This window comes from Macrobrachium rosenbergii, chromosome 48, assembly GCF_040412425.1.
Source record: "Macrobrachium rosenbergii isolate ZJJX-2024 chromosome 48, ASM4041242v1, whole genome shotgun sequence".
Classification (NCBI taxonomy): domain Eukaryota; kingdom Metazoa; phylum Arthropoda; class Malacostraca; order Decapoda; family Palaemonidae; genus Macrobrachium; species Macrobrachium rosenbergii.
In genome coordinates this window covers 66,553,014-66,569,117 of record NC_089788.1, presented here as the reverse complement: position 1 = coordinate 66,569,117, position 16,104 = coordinate 66,553,014, and the positions used below count along the sequence as shown (strand labels likewise).

The 16,104-nt window shown below is 41.9% G+C and overlaps 2 protein-coding genes across 2 annotated transcripts; both read right to left on the bottom strand.

The window, feature by feature from the left end:
- Positions 1 to 7,086: 7,086 nt before the first annotated feature.
- LOC136831727 (myosin-2 heavy chain-like) lies at positions 7,087 to 10,206 on the bottom strand. The gene has a single exon (XM_067092346.1). The coding sequence runs from the start codon at positions 10,067 to 10,069 to the stop codon at positions 7,151 to 7,153; it is 2,919 nt and encodes a 972-aa protein (XP_066948447.1). The 5' UTR covers positions 10,070 to 10,206; the 3' UTR covers positions 7,087 to 7,150.
- Positions 10,207 to 13,466: 3,260 nt separating this feature from the next.
- Positions 13,467 to 15,062, bottom strand: LOC136831128 (uncharacterized). Its single transcript, XM_067091082.1, has one exon. The coding sequence runs from the start codon at positions 15,060 to 15,062 to the stop codon at positions 13,467 to 13,469; it is 1,596 nt and encodes a 531-aa protein (XP_066947183.1).
- Between the last annotated feature and the right edge of the window lie 1,042 nt (positions 15,063 to 16,104).

The following is a 16,104-nucleotide window of genomic DNA, read 5'->3' as shown; positions in this document are numbered from 1 at the left end:
AATAACAGCCATTGCAATAATAAAATTATTTCAAAGAAACAATAAAGACAGCGAGCAAAAGCAATTTACCTTGTGCTGCAGTCGCTGCCGTTTCTCTGAGTCGTATTTGATGCATTTCGTAACTTACCTAAAAAAGAGCAAAGGAGAAATGTGTTAACATCTATCTCACATGTCATGCATGCAACAGACGGCATTACTTCACATCAAAATTACGTATGCAACAGCTTTCAAAATGTCATAAGCAAGAGCGAAAAGAGAGGGCATTACAAGAAGTGAAAATGAAGATGAATAATCAAACAGACGATTTGGAATGCATGATTTAAAAGAAATTGTTTCGCCAGTTCATGTCATTATTCAAACAAGTAAAAAATGCGCAGAAGTTTCTTTGGCGCAATCGAGTTTTCTGCACAGCCACGACCCATGAAACTTAAAGCTGCAGTCCATGAAACTTTCAGCCACGGTCCGGTGGTGGCCTGTGTTGTTGGCACCTATAGAGGTGCAAGGTGCACGATCATGGCTAACTTTAACCTTAAATAAAACAAAGATACTGAGGCTAGAGGGTTGCAATTTGGTATGTTTGATGATTGGAAGGTGGATGATCAACATATCAATTTGCAGCCCTCTAGCCTCGGTAGTTTTTAAGATCTGAGGGCGGACAGAAAAAGTGTGGACAGAAAAAAAACGTACGGACGGACAGACAAAGCCGCCACAATAGTTTTCTTTCCAGAAAACTAAAAACTGCATCGATTGATAACCTTTCCAAATTGAAACATGACATCGACAAGATTTACCAGAATCGGATCTGCATAGCCATTGTCAGCAACTGAGAACGATAACAGAATACTGTGCATGTTCCTCGCTGCTTCGCCACCTTTGCAAACGAACGGATAAAACAAAATTACCGTCGGAAGAGCATTCGCCAATTCATGGAAGTCCATTAACACGCCACGGAGAATATACACTCCCACATCCAGAACGCTGCAAATCTTGCAAACGCGCAAGCGCGCTCCGGGATTAAAGAGATACTCGCTAGTTCCAGTTACGAAATCGGGTTTTACTAAACGCCGATTTGCGCTGATCACGGGATGAAAACATAACATGGAGCCAATTAGGTTACAGATGTTAAAAATATCTTCACGGTTGCAATTCATGTAAAAGTTATAAAGTGAACGGATGGCGGCGCTAACACCAACGCTGCTTTTGGAGGATTAATTGCATCAAGCGGCTCTATCACGAGAAACTGGAAGAAGGAATCACCAACAAAATACAGATACAAACATATGCTTGTCTAAAAATTCATACGCATTGCAGTATAGGCTACACGTATCATCACGTATATACACACATTTAACAGTAACTACTTTAAAATCAACATATATTTCCACAACATATCTACATAACAAAAAAAAAGTCGAAAATATGTAGCCTATTAGTAGTCTTCGTAGATTACAAAGAGAAATTCAATGCGAAGAACCTCGTTAAAATGAATTAGCAATAGTAGGGGAAAAGGTGCCATTTGGCGTCCTGGCGTCCTGAACATTTGGCGCCCTGAACATTTGGCGTCCTCAAGAAAGGGTGTCATTTGACGTCCTCAATTATTATTTATTTTATTTTTATATTTTTGGTGAAGAAAATAACATGCAATTTTATTTTTATATTTTTGCTTTCGAAAATAACATGCATATATAAAAAGATTATGTAGTAAGTAGGGGAAAAGGTGCCATTTGGCGTCCTGGCGTCCTGAACATTTGGCGTCCTCAAGAAAGGGTGTCATTTGGCGTCCTCAATTATTATTTATTTTATTTTTATATTTTTGGTGAAGAAAATAACATGCAATTTTATTTTTATATTTTTGCTTTCGAAAATAACATGCATATATAAAAAAAATTATGTAGTAAGTAGGGGAAAAGATCCCCGACCTGATATGAGAGAGGCCCACTGAGTGACCCATCAACTGTCGCATGACTGATGAGATGAATCAGTATAAACTATCTGTTATTAATTCCACTTTATCAATAAGAGTCTGATTAGGAGGAGGAGACACCTTGCCGAACAGATCTGAACTGATATTAGAGAGCCCCACTGCGAGACTCGACCACAGCTGTGTGACTGATAAGAGCTTAACCGTTATAAACTAACTGTTATTAATCCCACACTATCGATAACAGTCTGATCAGGTATCCGCTGCTGATATGATTTAGACCCGCCGCATGACTCATGAACAGGTGTACCACTGATAAGAGTTGAAGCATTATAAACTATCTGTTATTAATCCCACTCTATCGATAAGAGTCTGATTAGGTATCTATCTGTTGTTAATCCCACTTTATCGATAAGAGTTTGATTAGGAGTGACGTCCCGCTATATATAATGTATGAGTTTGGCGAGACGGACATCAGTTCACAGAACGCGTAGCTATACTCCACAACATCCCGCCAGCAGAGATGGGTAATTCCAGCAGCTCCAGCAGTGGCGATGACAGCTCCAGCAGTAGCGAACGGCCAATGCCATGGGATTTATTAATACCATCAGTGGCAAAGACATTGCGTAGGAGGAAGAGTAGCGCTAATGGCGGAAGAAGAAGAAGAAGAAGCAGTGAGAGAGGTCAGAAAGGATAGAACCCGAGATGCATCCCTGCAGGAGAGAACACTACTCTCAGCTCTGGTAATAATAATAATAATAATAATTTAATTTTTCAGAATCAATATAAACTATCTGTTATTAATCCCACTTTATTGATAAGAGTCTGATTAGGAGGAGAAGACACCTTGCCGAACAGATCTGAACTGATATTAGAGAGCCCCACTGCGAGACTCAACCATAGCTGTGTGACTGATAAGAGCTGAACCGTTATAAACTAACTGTTATTAATCCCACACTATCGATAAGAGTCTGATTAGGTATCCGCTGCTGATATGATTTAGACCCGCCACGTGACTCATGAACAGGTGTATCACTGATAAGAGTTGAAGTGTTAAAAACTATCTGTTATTAATCCCACTCTATTGATAAGAGTCTGATTAGGTATCTGCTACTGATATGATTTAGACCCGCTGTGTGACTCATGAACAGCTGTATGACTTCATGCGGACATTACAATGTACAGCTCTCTAAGATATAAAGCTCTAACTCACCACCCGATTGTTAAAAGTCACACGTTTTAACACGCTCCTGATTACGCTCACTGTCAGTGTCACTTAACCTATGTATGGGATAATAAAAAGCAATTCTACCTCTCCACTCATTTTATTAGATAAAGCGGTATACATTAACAAGTACACGAATCTGGGGGTTCTCCCGACACACATTCCAATACAATACCACCACGAGTTGTTATAACCAACCTTAAACCTCTAAATAATTTTACAATAAATAACCATAGGCTTCCAAATCTAGTATGTCGTACAGCCTGACTTTCCTCCCCCTCCCCCTTCTTCTCCCCCTCTTCCGTTAGTGTTCTGCATAGAAGAACTCGCCTTCCTCCTCCTCCTCCTCCCCCTCCTCCTTGACCATTCAGCCTAAGTAAGAAAAATAAAATGTCTTAGAAAAACCGAACATCCCCAAAATTAATTATGTGATGTATATTAGCAACGTTTTTTAAAAATGGAATTAATCATTGCCTTTTATTTAAAGAACGCACGCACTCCTTGTATGTAAGAGCTCGTTTAACGCCCGAACTCCAGTGTGAACACCGCACCCTCTTGAAAAATTTGAAATAGTATTCCGTCACCCACCTGTCATTACTTTTCAAACGACTCGGGGAGAAGACGACACTCATTAACGACAAAACCGATTTTAACCCTCTATGACTCGTACAGTGAACAAAGAAAATGCAGTAAAGACCACACTTGTAAGAATTATCGGGTTGTATCTGCCTTACGGACTGGCAAAGGGTAAAATCCAAATGCGCATCGAGAAAAGATGAGAAGCTACCCGAATAAATTTGCGGGTTTATACCATAACTGTCAAAAAAGTAGATTGTATCCCTAGGTGAACAGTCTGTATAAAAACACACCCAATATCCGACAAGATCAATACTAGAAGTTGAAGGTAGAGTATTAGATATAAAAACTAGAGGTTTAATTCTATTCACAGGTATTTTAAACGCACCAACTTCATCCGAAGCGAACACACCTAAATATTTAATAAGACTCCCTAGCGAACCCTGTAAAGCTGTCTCGATTTCTTTCGTATCCATCACACCTAGCCTCTAACATCGCACTGAATGACTCTATCCGAATCAATGGTTAAAATACCTTTTGTGTCACCAAACAGTAAAATCATGCAAGGGTGTGGTGCGACCGTGCCCAGCTTTATGGATATTCTCAAACTGGCCGAAATCTCAACGGGCATGGAATCTTCCACCTCTTCCCTAACAAAGCTGAAACAATAGATGCCTCTCCCATTTTTAAAACTATTATAGGTTATGAGGTTATCATGTCCCCCTCCTATCAACTTTTGAGTCTCGTAATACAATTGCGTGATAGTATTAGGAAAATTACAGTTGATGTGATACACCGTATTCCCATTAACTGTGATGTGCACATTATTCAAGTCATAAGCTCCGAAATATAAACTATTGGCCGCATAATTCCCCGAAAATGTTTGCATGCTTATCATGGCCAGTGTAATCTTTTCAGGTATACAGGTATTGAAAGGTTGATCTATTAAAATGGAATCCTCGTTCTGCCCTATAACATACGCTTTATATAAAGTCTTATCAAATATATATTGTATCGGGTTAACTGCTAGAGCGGTGTTTAAAGCAGACATGGAGTTATAATGAGGGGTAACCCGATCAATCCACAACTTGGCCTTTTCTATATTCAGATCATTTAAGTGTCCGTCTGTGTGTGCACCCATCACCCAGTTGTTATTCGCCATTTCGAGCCTTATTCTCAAATCCACGGAATCCAGCAAATACATGTCTATACTCGCCAGATCTATAAGGAGTGGAAAGTACGTGTGAATTCCCCCTGCCTTTGTTGTGGTGTAGAATAGTTAGGGAAATTAGATAGAAAAGAGAGAGAGAGAGAGAGAGAGAGAGAGAGAGAGATAAGAATAAAGAGAGAGGCAAAGAACACAGTGATGACGCCCAAAAGCTGTTGTTGTATTGTGTTATCAATACGATGATCGAGGCAGGAACCATAAGCAGTATATCATGTTGAAGCCATAAAAACAGTCGTAAAAGTGAGAAATAATGGCCTCGCGATTAAGCTAACCAATTCATGAGTCAGCACAGCCTAAATGCTTACAGCAGCTGATTCTATAGCCCCGCCTTCTCAGGGAGGCGTTTTCGTGGAAGTTCCAGGAATTTGGGGTTTGGCCCAAGTGATGTACTTCTTCGACCTCCAATCAATTATACTTGGGAGGGGTCTTTCACACACCCTCCTAAGATCACCTCCAATCAAGTCCTCTAAGGAGAGATTCGAATCACACCCACTACAGTCCTTCCAATCAGCTACTTGAAGGGGAGGCCTTGCTGATTAATCCTTCCAATAAGGCTAGAAGGAGGTGGAGATTGCAGATAACAAGTTTTCTAGGGGTTCAACGAGTTAGGGAACGACGAGGAGAGAGGAGTTCAGAACTGTGTCCTTCAAGGGAGAGTACGTCTCCCCTCGCTTCAGTGTTCCCCATAGAGACTGAGTCAAGAGTGATTCATTTTCTATCATTGTAACTTGTTAATTTTGTACTGATCCTTGTAATACTATATACTAATTAAAATGAAGAAATTACCGATCTCGTCTCTATACGCCTTTCTGAGAGATATCAATACTTAAAATAATAATATTAAAGAAGATAGCACATCATCCGTAAAGCGAGAAGAAACCAAGGTAAGAAGAGAAAGACTAAAATTCATACAAACATACAACAGAACATAAAAAGGAGAAGAAGATAAACCCTTACACCTTAATGGAGCTCAGCATCCGAGATTCCCACCTACTCAGCTGTCCGAAAGAAGCGGTGGTATAGGTCTGTGTAACACCATGCATAACGTTAAAGTCATTGTGGAAAAACCCACTTATACCAACAGTCGGTAGTGCGCTGGTTTTAATGCTCTTGAGCATTTTTATGTATGATTGATAGTTAAAAACAGGACACGATTCCACCAACTTTTCATTCACAGCAGTTTTGATTCTCTGTACAACAGGCAATCCCCTAGGAAAAGGAGCTGTGGAGGCCAACCCTCAGAAAAGAAAAAAAAATTGGGGGAGGTAAACTCCAAGGAAAAAAGGCTTGGGAGGCAAACATGAAAGGGGCCTCCTGCCAGCGTCCCTGACAAGTGAACCAGTCAGGTTTATTGGTTTGCTCGCCAATGGACAATTACTGCCCACGCCTCCGGGAAGCCCTGCACGTCAGGAGAGAGAGAAGCCCAGTCTGAATGCTGTGCAGGAGAGTCTTTTCCTCCAGATGTCGGTATGGATGGCACTGCCCACCAGGATCCCTGGCAAGTGAACCAGTTAGGAACCTCCATCCACTGGCAGTGATCTTCCCAGCACAACCATCTCCAATGCTCACACAGGGGGAATGGTGCAACCATCTGTTGCACCTATGCGAGCACCAGAGAATGGGGGGGGATGGTGATGGGAAGATCACCGCCAGTGGATGGAGGCTCCTGACTAGTTCGCTCGCCAAAGATGCTGGCGGGCAGTGCCATCCATACCGAAGTCTGGAGGAAGGGAGTCTCCTGCATGGCATGTAGGCTGGGCTTCTCTCTCCTGATGTGCCAGGGCTTCCCGGAGGCGTGGGCAGTAATCGTCCATTGGTGAGCAAACCATTCAGGAGCCTCCATCGACTGGCAGTGATCTCCCCAATGCCACCAGCCCAATCTCCAATGCTTGCACAGGGGGAATGGTGCAATATCTGTTGCACCTATGCAAGTGTTGGAGAGTGGGGGGGGGGCCGGGGCTGGTGGTGATGGGAAGATCGCTGCCAGCAGATGGAGACTCCTGACTGGTTCACTTGCCAGGGACGCTGGCAGGAGGCACCTTTCATGTTGCCTCCCAAGCCTTTTTTCCTTGGAGTTTACCTCCCCAATTTCCTTTCTGAGGGCCCAGCTCTTTTTCCTAAGGGATCCCTCCTCGGGTCTTTTTCCTAGGGGATCGCCTCCGCAGTCATTTTTCCTGGGGAGTCCTCATCTGATATTTCATTAGGTTTCTTCATTAGATTCATCATTGGAGCCATCATCGGATTCCTCAAGTGAATCATTATCCCATTCATCTTGGGATTCTTCACTAGAATCATCGTGAAAATCATCACCAGAATAATTATTGCCTTCCTCATCTGATTTTTCAGTATATTCCTCGTCTTCATCTTCCAATTCCTCATATGAATCATCATCATCCTCATCTTCCAATTCTTCATATGAATCATCATCCTCCTCGTCCTCCAATTCTTCATATGAATCACCATCCTCCTCCTCCAGGTTGTCAACATTTGATTCACTATCCAGATAATCATTATAGGAACATTCCATTAATACTGAATTTCCTACAACATCAGCATCACTCTCCGAATCAGATTCATATTCATCTGCAGAATCAGAATCATATTCACTGTCCCAATTGCTTTCTGATTCATCTGCCTCCTCATACTCTAACCATTCTGGTAGATTAGGATTTTCAAATATTTCCGCTGCATACTCTTCAATGGCTTTCCTGGTCTTGTCATACCGTTTCCTACTCTTTGCATTACTTAACAAATCGTTTGCATAGTTGATTTGCAGCATGATCAAATGCGCTGTCTCTTTGTCAGCCTCTTGGTTCTTATCAGGGTGGTATTTTAGGGCTGTCCTCCTGTAGGCTTTTCTTATTCCATCTTGAGCAACATCTCTTTCAACACCTAGCACTTTGTAGGGGCATCCATACTGTTGCATTCTCTCCAGGTACTCAGCGAGCGATATTAAGTATTCTGCCATTTCATTCTCTTCTCCTAGCTTTGTCAACTGAGCAATGGCATCTGTGTATCTTCCTAGCAATAAGAAGCACAAGCTTAGTCGTAACCTGCAGTTTTCCAGGTACTCATCCACGGCAAGAGCGTTGAGGAAACATTCGCTCGCCTCTTTTAACTTTCCGAGCCTGCAGAAAATATTCCCGGTAATTCTGGCCAAGTCGACGGATACCCAAGGATAGAGACATCCCAGAGACATGGCCAAAGCAATATTTTCCAGGGCGCCGTCAAAGTCCGTGGCATCAATCATCCCAGGAAGAGCTTCCCATAGCATCCTCTGCTGTACAAAATCTTGTGCTATCAATACCCTTGGGTGATTTGGGCATACATCTAGCACCTGTGACAAAAGCAGTCTGGATTTCTCAAATTCTAAATTGCATGCACTAAGCAAGGCAGACTCTATTTTGACAAGACAGGTCTCCTTGAATTCTTTGGGAAGTTCATCCAACACATCCTGTGCCTCCTCTATCCTGGCTAGTGCCAACAAGCATCTTACCTCCTTGACACGACACTCTACCTCATTGCCATAATATTTTACAATAAATCTCAGGAGAGCGAGAGCAGAATCGAAATCTTGATTGTCAATACATCGGTCTGCTTCAGATTTGAGGACTGCTCGACGATCAAGATCTTCGCTTAGCGCGTTCTTTTCGGTCAGCTTATACTCTGCCTCTCTGAGCTTGCCTTGCCTCTCCAGAGCCTTTTCTTCTGCATCTTTTAGCCTATCCTTGGCCTCTTCCAGGTGACTGAATACTTCATCAAACTCTTGCTGCAGTGTTCCTTCCAAATATTCCATTAATACAAGGTTCTCGTCTTCCAACTGGGCAATCCTGGCTTTCAAAATCTGGACCTCTTTCCTTGTGGGAGTGTTTTTATGCCTCTGGTCTTCAGGGCTTTGATCACAAATTTTATCAATTTCAGAGTTCCGACCAGAAATTCCATGCCTCAGTTCTGGCAGACTTTCATCTTCATACATTACGTCTTGCAACACCTGCGTTAAATCGCCCCATTGCTTCAAGTAATCATTCCTCTCTTGCTGGGCCCTGTCGTATTGTTCTGCTTTTGTTTTCTGCATGTGATCAAACAGATCCTGGGCTCTTTCTTTCTCCTGATTCTCTTTTTCAGTAACGTTTTGCTGATTTTCATTTCCACACTCGAGTGCAATGTGTTCGAGATGGAAATTCCTTTCCGCAATTCCATGCAAAAGTGCCATCAGCATATATTTATCCTGATTCCTCAAAGTTTCTTCTTTTATCCTTCGCTGGTCTCTGGCACGTTTCTGTTCTGTGAGCGTAATTTCCTCTTGTATCTTACATTTTTCTTTCCACATCTCGCATTCTTCAATTAGGTGTTGAAGTTCCTGCCGATTTTCACTTTCCTTCTTTTCTAGCCACATCCGATCCTCCAACAATTTGTCTATCTCCTTCTCGTGTTTCTCCTTTAGTTCTTTTTGTTCTAATCTGATTGTTCGTTCTACATTTAACAAATCTTCTATTTTTCGATCGCCATGCTGGAGCTTTTCTTTCAGGGATCTCAATGAACTCTTCATTCCATGTTCTCGTGCCCTCGATTCTTCCAGGAAAGTCTCCACCTCCTTCCCGTGATGGAAAGCACTTTCAAGTCTTTCGTTCATATCCTGCTTTTCGATCTCCAGCTCGTTTATCATGTCGTTCCTTTTTTCGATCTGCGCTTCGTATTCGTCTGCAAGGTCCTTTCTGCGTTCTTCAGCTTCTTGTATCATTATTTCTCTCCTATCTAAGAGTTCTCTTAATTTCGTGGTTTCAGCAACTGCGTCATCCTTCTGCTTTTCCAAGTCGTGTTCCATTCTTTCCAAACATTTCTTAAGATTTCCATATTTATTAAAGGCAAATAGTCCAACAGAAGCCGCCACAACGCAACAAGTACCAAACGCTGCGGTGACTCCCGCCGTCCATCCAAAATCCAAAGCCGGTTTCTGTTTCGGTATCTTTGTCAAGACGATATCGAGGTCGAAATCCGATCCTGGTATAACTGTATAATAGGAATTAATTTCCTCCACTATCCTAGTAGCTGGCTTGCAGCTAGCGACTAGTCCAAACAATGCACACAATAACTTGTAAAATGAAGACATCGTTTTCATTTGTAAAGTTTCAAGTATCTCGCGCTTAGCTTATTTTTAGAATCTGCCACGTCTTGAAAGATGGAATTTCGGCTTCAAACAAGTCTTCAGGATCCGGAGCAGGATTCAGATTCCTGGCTCACCCTCCAAACGTGGCTTCAGGCTCCTCTCTTGGGAATTCCCAATGAGAGTGATGAATAATGGACTAATCTGAAGACTTTGTCGACTCTGCGTTGACTCCAGGAGGGGCCTCAAACTTTTGAAGCCGTTTTCGCTTTCGGAGGAGCAGCACGAAGAGTGTGAAAATGATGACGAGTAGAATTTTGAAGAGAAATCTTGAGACTGATGCTCCTACTGAATTTACCCGAGTGAAACACGTTCTGGGTTATGAAGATCACCGATATATTCGAATGCCGTCCGGCGGTGAATTTATTGTCGCTAGCTTCGAGAAAACAATCATCAAGTACAAATAATAGTCCTTTACTACCACCCTCCACTCCTCTTTCCGTGTAATCGAAAGGGTTCAATATCTCTTTGGATACTTTTAATTTGGTGCTTATGGTGTGATGACTTTCCAGAGGGTGTTCACTCACCCCGCAATATAAAATACAGTGAAAGTTAGCCTCATACATTTCTATTATGCTTTGACACAACACAGATTTGCCACTACTGCTGAAACCTGCTATGATAATCCGCGCAGGAACAGCGAAAAGGTTTAAGATTTCTCCTTGGAAAGGACCAGCTTCCATGTCTAAAGTTCAAGGTGTACTGAGAGGATGCGATGATCGCGTGTTGTTATATATTAAGGTGAAGGTTGTAGAGAAAAATGAAGGTTGTAGAGAAAATTAATTTTAATAAATAACGTTTTTTATTAACATATGTATATATTACAGGGTATATACATGTGTATATTTTTTAGCTGGTGATGGTTATATACAAGCGAGCATTTGTTTTTTTTTATTCACAGAGCGAGTGATGCGAATACTCTGACTATAAAACATATTTACATTATTTGAAAATTATATATATATATATATATATATATATATATATATATATATATATATATATATATATATATATATATATATATATATATATATATATATATATATATATATATATATATGTGTGTAATTTTCAAATAATGTAAATATGTTTTATAGTCAAGTATTCGCATCACTCACTCTGTGAATAAAAAAACAAATGCTCTGTTGTATATAACCATCACCAACTAAAAAATATACACTCTTAATATATAACCATCACCAGCTAGAAAATATACACATGTATATACCCTGTAATATATACAGTACATATGTTAATAAAAACGTTATTTATTATATAAATATATATATATATATATATATATATATATATATATATATATATATATATATATATATATATATATATATATATACACACACACACACACAAACAAGGCATTTAGGCTGAGTGAGTGACGTTTATACTCTTACTATGGTACATATTTACATTAACTGAAAAACTGTACATTCTTCTCACACGTGTCTACTAAAGCTCAGCCGTCTTTTCTTGGCAGGTGGGAACGGCATCAGCTTAGCCCATGCAGGTGGCAACAGCTGCAGCTGCTACTGCTGCTGCTGTTGCTCATCCACCAATTTGCTGTCCACTCTCCGTCTTTTAGAACAACCTTTTATCCGGGGGTACTGAATCGCCAGAGTAAAGGGTTGTACATCGGGAATTCTGGATGTACTTGGCATATGTGGAGGAAGGGCGGCGATGGTGCTCGAGGTAATGTGTCATCATCTTCGCTAACGGCTTCCTCTAACTCGCTCGCTGCAATCTGTGGATGTCCGTAAGCGAAAGATTTAAATGGAGTGAGGTAATATCTCTTGTCCTCTAAAGGACATAGAGCTACCTTTCTCTGCTGGGTGTGACACATTGTTCCCTGCATCATCTGCAAATTGTGCACTGTAGTGTGCGTAATCTCATTATTTTTTATTACATCCAGGTATTGACCATGACTAACGGTTTTTTGCCTGCAACTTTGAATCCCCATTAAAGTATTGCACTGACTGTTTTGCGTTTCGTAAGAATACACTATAGGTTTAACACTGATGAATTCTCTGATGAATTCAGCTCCTGTTTCGACTTTAACAAGTCCGAGTTTTCCCTGGCGCGAACTGTCATACGCTGTGTGAGTTTTAGGGAAGTTACTCAAATCCAAATGGGGTTTAAGCACATCCTTCAATTCGCGTGCGAGATCGTCCGTTTCCAGGGAGAAGATCAAACCGTCGGTGTCAGTGTACAGAAGCTCAACTCTCCCGCCATAAAGTTATTGAAGAACGTCGTAGCGGAACTTGTACATCATTTCCTTTGCCAGATCCAGTATGCTGAATCCAATATAGATCGGGGATTCAGCTTTGACAGTCTCCTTGCAGTGATTCACAATGTACCGGTATTCCTCCAACCTCTCAAAAGATTTGTACGTATGCTTAGAAACATTTCTAAGCAGCGAGGTTTCGTTGGTGGTAACAACAGTCCTGGTGGAATAGTTTAAAGGGTTTTTAATGGTTACACCAAAAAGACCATTCATCAAGATTTTGATGGTGTTCCTCTTGTCGGGGTCCGTTTCTTTCGCTCTCCTCTCTGCATTCTCAGTGATGTATTCCCTCAAATAATATCCCTGCTTGAACTTGTAAACTTTCCTTATCCTCTCCACTTCCAACCCGAATCTTATCAGCATTTGTAAAAGTGTAAGGCAGATCAGATGGTTGCACATTGGCAAATGTGTACACACCAGTTTGACATTCTTCTTAGGCAGCTTCACATTGAATTTTTCCAATAGACTTTTAGTGTATGGGGAGAGGTGTTGGAAAGTCACGTTCATATGGTGCAGGGCCAAAGGGAAGTCATCAGTCCGGAGGGCGACATCGTCTCTAACCTTTTTGGTATCGAGGAGGATGAAGTAACCGTATTCCCCCTGCGAATTGATGCCCTTGATATCGCTGGCGATAAAACTCTCAAGTTCGGCGGGGGAGAGCTCCGTTACTTCATCCAGAGGCATTTTATATCTGCTCATGACTGTGGGATAAAGACTAGTGAAATCAACATATAATATATATGATTGTTTGTCACCCGTTTTAAAATTTGGATTTAACTCGGGATTGTTGGCTATGGCGTGTCTTTGGACTAGACTGCAGAAACCGCCTCTAATGTTGTTGGAAATCAACTGGTAAGTTTCCCCGTCAGAAATTAGGGGAGGCGCGTTCGTGAAGAGTGAAGAAATGCATCTAGAGAGAGAGAGGTGGAGGTTAAATAATAGATCGGGTCTAATCCAAATTGCGCGTAAGCGGCATTCCTCCAAGCTGAGTAAACATCGCACAATAATCCCACATCCATAACCAAATATAAAATGGTATAATCAAGCAGGTTAGTACACTTTGCAGACGTGCTCGTATCCTTCGTCGGGTATGTTTTCCCCCCTCAGTGAGGAATTGAAATGCACTTTAAGAGGGACACCCGTTTTTCTCAACACGTTGAAACCTGTGACATAATCATAGGGGTAATTCTGTTTACCCGTACTTAAAACCAGTTCTGTGCACTCGTCAGGATATTTGGATAACATCCGACGTGTGATTTCCAGTGACCCCTTCTGTTTAATATGGCTCGAAGCGAGACTGGATAGCGATCCTCTTACCATGTTCAAACTATCCATCAATCGGATGTTACCCGTTTTCAGTGCACAAAATGTACCCCCATCGCGTTTCAAAATTTCAAAGTTGTGTTTGGTGGACGCTTCTTTCAAGATGAGGGCGGCATCATATGATAAATTATGCGCTAAAACGGGCAGGGATCTTTCAACTTGTTTCACATTTAATTTCCTCTCACATAACCCGGCCCAGTCTCTCGCAATTTTATTGAGAAAATTGTCGACACACTGTTCACCTACACCTACTCTGTGTACGCAGTATTTGCCGCTTCTGCCATCGGTGATGACGTAGCAATAGGCGTACGCTTTCTGCTTCGAAACGATTCTCGGGTTTTCATCTTCTTCCGGCTGTCTGTTGTACGCCTCAAAATCTAAGAAAGCGATGTGTGAGCTTTTATTCAGCACTTTCAATTTGGTGAACTGTTTAAACTGGCCAGGTTCAGGGTATAGAACGGTGGTTCGGGTTGTACATCTTTGGGTGTGCGCGTCGCGAATGGCTGGAGTTTTGAAGAGAGTGAGGCAATTGTAACACACGCCCGCTGCATGGTCACGCCTACCTGATTTCAAACGGTGGAAAGTATCTAAGAAGGTTGGCAAATCCTTGATGAGGGCGACATGGTCATCAGTGACCAACAGTAGAGGAACTAGTCGGGGACACGATTTATTGCCCCCCTTTCTGGCGAGATGCACTGTCCAGTGTTTTTTCTGTCCCTTTCCCATGACCACTTCACTCAATTTATATGCATAAATATTAAGGTTGTTATCCTTCTCTAACGTTTTGAACGTATCACTGTTCACAGGTATGTCGGGCGTGTGTTTAATGGTGAAGCGTTTCAAGTTCATTCGTCTTTTCACATCTCGGGTGAGGTTGCGGTTAGGATCATCATTTCCCTCGAGTATGCTGTACGCTTCTAACGCTGTAATGACGCAGTTGTACCCCGAATTGATGTTAACGATTTGTCCACCGCCCCTAACTCCTGCAGGATACTCTCGAAAATTGGCCATGTTCACTAGTTCTCGCCAGGAGATCTTGATCTGTACACTGCGCAACGATGTGATGCGCCAACCTGAACCTTCACTCAAGTTTAGTCTATCTTCCAGATTGCTCGCCACATATTCTATAGCCTCGTCTATCACGTCGAGCGCAGTGTCCACCAATGTTAACAATGGTAGGGTATTAATGTAAAAAGTACCAGTTTCACGAGTGGCACTGGCACCCGTCATTCTCTCTCTGCTGATGACAGTGCACAAGTATAGCATGGCGCTATTTATATTCAGGTTGTTGAGAGCGCGTATAACCTCCTCGGCGAGTTGCATTCGGTCAAGTCTGAGTGCCGTTGTCACATCGACGTGCGTTCCCACCGCAGTCGAGTATGTGATGGCACTCACAATCCAGTTGCCTACCTCTCCTTACCTGTCAAGCAACGGTGCTTCCTGCTGCTGGGACACTCGCTGTTTGGCACCGCCTACTTGACAATGTCTTCCAGCATTCACTGCAGATGTTTCCATCGCATTTGCTTCACTCGGTGGAGGTGCAACGGTCGGCGGTGGAGGTGCGACGAAGGCATTCGAAGTGGAGGTGGAGGAGGCTGCGAAATAAGGGTGGCTGTGGTGAATTTTAAAAGTATCAAAAGAATGTTTTATATGTAAAAGATGACAATGTTTTATTTCATGGAGACTGGTCAAAATGAATTATTCTTACCAGATGCAGGAGTAGCTGTGTTCTCTCCTACAGAGGTTACCCTTGCTTCGCTCGGCAGAGGAGTAGTGTGGGTGTTAGGAGAGGCTGCAAAATAGGATAGGCTGTGGCGAATTTTTAATTATAAAATGGAAAGTTTTATATGTAAAAAGAGCGGCAATATTCACATAGACTGGTGTTGCATCATATATGAAAAATTAAATTATTATTATTATTATTATTATTATTATTATTATTATTATTATTATTATTATTACCAGAGCTGAGAGTAGTGTTCTCTCCTGCAGGGATGCGTCTCGGGTTCGATCCTTTCTGACCTCTCTCACTGCTTCTTCTTCTTCTTCCGCCATTAGCGCTACTCTTCCTCCTACGCAATGTCTTTGCCACTGATGGTATTAATAAATCCCATGGCATTGGCCGTTCGCTACTGCTCGAGCTGTCATCGCCACTGCTGGAGCTGCTGGAATTACCCATCTCTGCTGGCGGGATGTTGTGGAGTATAGCTACGCGTTCTGTGAACTGGTGTCCGTCTCGCCAAACCCATACATTATATAGCGGAACGTCACTCCTAATCAAACTCTTATCGAGAAAGTGGGATTAATAACAGATAGTTTATATTTATTCATCTCATCAGTCATGCGACAGTTGAGGAGTCACTCA